At 43.4% G+C, this 6,416-nt stretch overlaps 1 protein-coding gene across 1 annotated transcript; it reads right to left on the bottom strand.

Moving 5' to 3' along the window:
• Positions 1 to 1,808: 1,808 nt before the first annotated feature.
• BASP1 (brain abundant, membrane attached signal protein 1) lies at positions 1,809 to 3,436 on the bottom strand. Its single transcript, XM_010154585.1, has one exon. The coding sequence runs from the start codon at positions 3,427 to 3,429 to the stop codon at positions 2,695 to 2,697; it is 735 nt and encodes a 244-aa protein (XP_010152887.1). The 5' UTR covers positions 3,430 to 3,436; the 3' UTR covers positions 1,809 to 2,694.
• Between the last annotated feature and the right edge of the window lie 2,980 nt (positions 3,437 to 6,416).

Genomic DNA, 6,416 nt, shown 5'->3' on the forward strand with positions numbered 1-6,416 from the left:
GTTTTAATTGTCTCAAAGAATTAAAGTAAGACTGCATTCAAGAACTCACCAGTGCTAAGTGTGCCACGTGAAGAAAGCTCAGGTGAAAACAAGGCATGTGTTGATTGTCAAACCATTTTAGTAATGGAAATTAAGTGCTATTTTGAACATTATATTGGAAGTGAATGGGTGTGATACCAGACAAGGTGTGATATTGTTAGTAGGCACATTCCGATACCATCCCAGTAAAGAGGTTACATACCTATTATCCATTGGCAGCCACTTCCAGCCCAAAGGCAGAGCACAGATTTAGTCCCATCAGCTTCGGGTCAATTCAGTACTACATCACCACGAGGTACCGCAGGATCCCCACACTCCTCCTCTCAATTCTGGATTCATCTCATGAAAATTTATGGAGGAGTTACGGACAGAACTTCTCCCTTTCTGGGACACGTGTACACTGGGAAATGATGGCAGAGGGCTTTTGGAGATTTGCAGAAAAGACGCAGACTTGGCCACACAAAGATGCTGTGGACTGTGACAGCTATATATGCACAAGGATTGGTAAACTACTGCAAATGTGTTATCTGTCTGGCCCCTTGCAGTGCTTTAGCTATTTAGACTAAAAAAGCCTCCCTTCTTTTTAAGCTGGTGTACTTAGCTGACCTTTCTCTGTGCAAAAGAATCCACTTTATTGTCATGCTATGCATGAAACTGACTCTTTCGCATTAAGGATGCAAAAGCCTGATGGTGGTGCAAGATTCATATAAGTGAATGACCTGATCTAAACGCAACAGAACTAATCCTGACTGTTCCAGTAAGCTTTCCCTGACTGCACATCAGTATCCCTGGCACGGTATAGGAACCTTGTATTTCTGAATAAAATAAAGGATAAGAATTATGGAAGTTCATAAAGTGAATCACCCTCACTGCATGGAGTGAGGGTATGTGAAATAATTCATATATTTTTAAAACCCCATTTCCCTTATTTACTAGCTACAAGTCCACTCATCCCACTGGTATGTGTACAAGCTGTGTCTCTATTTAACATAGCCCACTTCTCTCAGAACTTCTGCTCAGCCTCATTAGTGGGCAGGCCAAATAATTGCCTCTTTAACCACTTCTGTGAATCCTGGGCTTTGCACTGAAATCGTTGTCTGTATCCAGCAAGGACACCGCTCAGCAGAAACTGCAATTATTCAGCAGTTCTGCTGAATAAAAATGGGGCAAACAGGGAAAACTATTGAAAATGTTGGTTATGCTGAGCTAAAAATCTGCTCAGCTACACAGGGTTACCCATATTTGAAATACACAGAATTGGCCTTTTGTGGCAGCTGCGGTTCATCTCCTGCACAATAGCGATGGGGAAAAGAACAGAGTGTATCAGCACTAGGAATATTTTAATAGGACTAGGATTAAATTTAATTGCCTCATTTTAAAAGATCAGTTTATCAAATCCCCTGTCTTACTCCTAGTTAAAACCCAGTCGGCATGCCTCTGGCTCTTTAAAATAGCAAGAGAGCACTTTTTTCACATGTTAAGGCAGGCAAAAGCCATTTCTACTTTGCATGGGATAAAACAAATAAAGGATGAGCTCTTAATTCGCCACTTCTTCCAGCCTCACCTGTGAGTGCTTGTGGCTGTTGAAAGAGTTGTTCATGGCAGCATGTTTCTGGGATCATGAGGTTGGTGGTTCTTTCTTTACTTCTACTTCAGTATAAATAGGCAAGTAAGCATCCCCAGAAGTAACACTTTGCTGAGTGTAAGGATCTGCTTCACCTAGTTCCCAAGGGGTAAAAGTGAAGATTTAATCAGTCTTTACACTTTTATATTTTTTAAATTATTTAACTTTTATTACTGTTGCACCATTTATACAATTACATATAATTTCAATGCATCCATTGTACATTTTGTTTTTTCATTTGATTTCCAATGAGTGTGTGTTGGTGTCTGTGACACAGAATGGAAGAGAAACTGGAACTGCAATGAACGCAGACTTTTTCATTTCCACTGACCAATAAACAGAACTACAGGTGCACCCAACCACGGACATGCATTAACTCGTCATGAGAAATCTAGGTAGGCTAAGTAGGATGAGAATGCTTTTTACTCCCAAAAAATATTTGGAGAGGAAGAATTGGAGGATTGGCATTGAGAAATATGTGGACAGCTAAGTGGGTTTTGTCTGAAAGTTGGCATTCATCCACTGCATAAAAAAAATATCAAAATAAGAAAGGCTGTAAATAAAAAAACCACAGAAAATACTGCTTTCATAAAGATCTGATTGCCTTGGCACAAACCCAGTGGGCAGAATCAAACGCATCACTCCCAAACCCCATTACAGAACAAAAAGAAGATTTTAATACATTGGTGGAGTGCATTTACAGCAGTTCGGATACAAAAGATGTGCTGTACTTTCAGACATCCATTTATTTTACTTTCTTTTTTTTTTTTAAATCCAGGACTTGTGTCAAGTTGGCAGAAAGTATATTAGATATTTCCCCACAAAAATACTATTTGGATTCTCCCCCCTCCCTCCCTCCCAAGTTGATGGGACATCCTTTTCATTTTTTCCTTTTATTTTTTTTTTTCTTCTCCTTTTCTTTCTGGGCAATACATATTTGTTATTTCAGATCTGAAACGAGTTAGTATAGCTGAAAAAATAAAAAAAAGACACAGGTTGTTTTAAGTGGTTGTTTCAACAGGCTGTCCAATTTAATCTTGCACTGCTATGGTTTGATCCGAATTAGTCGCTGGGACTTCAGAAGGTTTCGGTTCCTCTGGTGGGGCTGCAGGGTCCGAGGCCTTAGCAGTGGAACTAGGTGCTGCTGCCGCTGCCGCGGGCTCCTTGGAAGAAGGCGCAGCCTCGCTGCTGCTAGGTTTTGAGTCTGAAGCTGGGGCCACTTCACTTTTAGTTTCTTGGGCTGCAGGCGTTGCGGGAGCCTCAGTCTTTTTGGCTTCCCCGTCCTCTTTGCTCTTGTCATCTGCTTTACTGGGAGCTGTGGCTTCTGAAGGCTGGGAAGCTTTTGCATCGTTGCTAGGCTCAGAAGTTTTGGGTGCTTCGCTACTGGCAGTGGGAGCAGAGGCTGTAGTCGGCTCCTCTTGCTTGGCTGCCTGTTCGTTGTTCTTCTGTGGCTCTACTTTCGCATCGACAACAGCCTCCGACTTCTCTGGTTCTGGTTTCTGGGTTTCTTCCTGGGTCACTGTTTTCTCCTTCTCTCCTTCTTTTTCTTCTGTCTTATTGGCAGCGACCTGAGTATCCTTTTCACCCTTTTCCTCCTTGTTGTTCTCCTTCACTTCTGCGGTCTCTGTGGTTTGCTGGGCATCCTCAGCCTCCTTTGGAGTCTCCTCTTCCTCAGTTGCTGCTCCTTCAGCCTTCTTGTCCTTGTCTTTAGCTTTTTCATCATTGACACTGTACCCCTTCTTCTTCTTGCTCAGTTTGCCTCCCATGTTGGAGTTCTATAACAGAAAAGAGAAGGAGCTGGTTACCCAAAGCCCAGGATTTATCACTGAGAGAATCAAAATCACATCAACTGAGGTGCAAGGGAAGAACTTTTGCTGGGTCCTGAAAAGATGACTACAACAGATTTGGTCGGACGACGTCATGTTCCCACTCAGCCCTTTAGCATTTCAGTCAGCAAACTCCCTCCTGCCACATCCCCTTAGGAACAGTCCTTCTCCAAACCCCTTTAACCCTGGTTACCTCTCAGGGGGAAGGAAGGGGGGGAGTAACAAGATGGTGGAGGACTAACATACATCATGATCTCGTGTCCTGAGAAAGGTATATAAAGGGTAGAGGTAGAAAAAAGCCATATTTATATTCAGGTTGGGCACAAATTGAATTTGACCGTCAGTCTTGACATCCATTCCTGATTAATGCAAAGTCCACTTATCACTAGCAAAGGCTGTGAACAAGCTTTGCATTAAGGTTTGGAAAGATCAAAGTGAGCCTCGAGTCAGTGATAAGGCTGATCTTCTTCCTCAGGCAGAAGACTGCACCTACTCCCTCCACTCTCACCGCTGGTTACCTACACAGCCAGCTCCCACTGCAGGTACAGCCTATGTGCAGGGCTGATGGTACCCAGAGGCCAGGAGCATGTGCCCCCCTCGCCCCTCCCTCACGAGGTGCAGGCACCACGCTCCAGCAACCCCAGCAGTAGGGGCAGCTCCTGAGCGGGGACATCCCCACGCACAGAGCCCCCACCCAGCCCCTTCCCACATCGCAGCTCCCGCAGGGAGCACCAACCACAAGCCCCACGTTCCCGCACGCAGCAACGGCTCGCAGCCCCCCGCTGCAGGATGGGGAACACAGCTCCTGAAGCATCACAAGCCCATGACCACTCCATAAGACAGCAGAAGCAAATATGGGCACTTTGAAATGCAGGCTTACACGTAGTATGTGACACGACGCAATAAAACGCATGGGGGGAAGAGGGGGGTGCATGCTCTGCAGCCTCTGCTCACAGTTTGCAAGCATGAAATGTGATGATGTACACGGTTCAGTCATTCAAAAGAAGCTGAGCACGTATGTAACCCCATCAGTACTTGTATACCCTTCATGCTGGAGTCTCAACTAGGAATATACAAAATTTTCCACACTATTAAAACAAGAGGAGCCACAGATATACTGTGTCATTACTGAACATGAAAATCTCCATGACTGCGTAAAAATACACTTCTGGTATTAAACGTGTCATTCATACTCAATGAAAGGCTAAGAAAAAGTTTCATACCATTTGAAAATAGTGGAGAAGGTGTTGTTTGGTTGGTTTTATTTTTAAATATTCGCAAACAAACGTGTAATTTAACAGTTTCTCCAAGGGAGCTGAATCATTCTAATTTTCTGCTTTGCAAAGGCAGGTAGTCTCACAAGTCTTTTTTCTTTTTTTTTTACATACTTGCCAAAATGGTGGATACAAACCCGTAAAAATTCATAGGAGTGCTCACAGAAGGCTAAATAATTTTGGATACCACTAAGAACTAGCTGTCTCTCAGTAGATCTCCTGCTACACAGATACAAGGCACGGGCACAGCCCAACAGCAGACTTCCCATGTCTTGGACAAAAAATGATACATTATGGTCAGTAGAGACCTTTCTGATTTCAGCATTCAAGAAGAATAACAATTTGCAAATACTGTTGAAGGGTTAGCACACAGCCCTGCAAAATGATAACCTAATGTCACTAAAATACTACTTTGTTGCCTGAATTTTTACAGAGAACAGCAATAAAAGGATTAACTTCCACAGATCCATAGCTGAGCAATCTAATCTCTACCTCATGGCAGAGAGGCCAGCTTCTTAGGTATTTAGGGCAGGCTGTGGGCATTAGTTTGTAATCTGACAAATTTACAGGTTTCTTGATACTCCATAAATATTGCTCCAGCTTATTGTTTATGTACAGTTACAACCAAAAACCTTGAAAGGGCTTTTGCAAGTCAGCAGGATCAGAGATTTGTACTGGTGTGTATCCCAGTTTTCAATCCCTAATTAAGCCTGTATTTGTTTCCCGGCAAAGCCCAGATACTGTGAGCCTAATTTCATTTGCTACATCATCTGTGTTTTTCCAGATTTTTCTATTTCATGGATAGTAGTAACTCACCACAATTTATATTTTCTTCCACACAAAGCTTTTAACCTCAGATAGAGCCAGCTACAGAATGTGTATCCCAAAGGACCTTTAGGAAGCAGAGAAGCATGCATATAAGAAACGTGCTCCCAAACTACGAAAAGAAAAACACGCTGTCTTTGCTCGGAGGTATACTGTGAAATTGCCGTGCCTCAATTTGCATCACAGCCAGTTGGCTTAAGGTACTGGAGCAGAAGATGGGGAAGAGGTTCAGAGACTTATTATGCTCTATTAGTAAATATTTACAGTTACCAACGCACTACCACCTTCCAGCACAGTTTCAACTACTTTATAACAGAGTAGATTCACTCCTTCTGACACCGAATCTTACCGCTCCCAGTTTAAAAGCCACTTAGATCATCAGTGTTAGACCTATGACAGACTATGATGCAAAACAGCACAGCAATCATCAGGGTCATTGCCCAGCCCTGCAGATAGCAAGTAATGCTATGATGTTCCTTTCCCCCTGTATCTGAATTACAAATTCTGATATTCCTCCTCTCCCCAACCTCCTGATAATGTATCTGGGCCCCCATGTCACATTCTCCAAAAACAGCCCCCATGTGCTCCGCTGCCTCAAACAGATGCCGATCTAGTCCCTCTCCCATCCCAGCTGTGCCAGAAGCACAGCTCTGAATCATCCAGTGCAGAGCCTCAGGGTGCAGCAGACACAAGCAGACCTTAAAAAGTGTATTAAAATTGCAACCAACTAAACCTGGGAGAAATGCAGTGTGTAGATCAAGACACTATCTCTGCACTGGATATTTTGGCAGGGATAATCCTGCCGGACGCCACATGAAAGTGAATCTC

Source organism: Eurypyga helias, unplaced genomic scaffold (assembly GCF_000690775.1).
Source record: "Eurypyga helias isolate BGI_N326 unplaced genomic scaffold, ASM69077v1 scaffold35256, whole genome shotgun sequence".
NCBI lineage: Eukaryota > Metazoa > Chordata > Aves > Eurypygiformes > Eurypygidae > Eurypyga > Eurypyga helias.

Coding starts and splice junctions, on each gene's coding strand:
- BASP1 (XM_010154585.1), bottom strand. CDS start 3,429: ATGGGAGGCAAACTGAGCAAGAAGAAGAAGGGGTACAGTGTCAATGAT.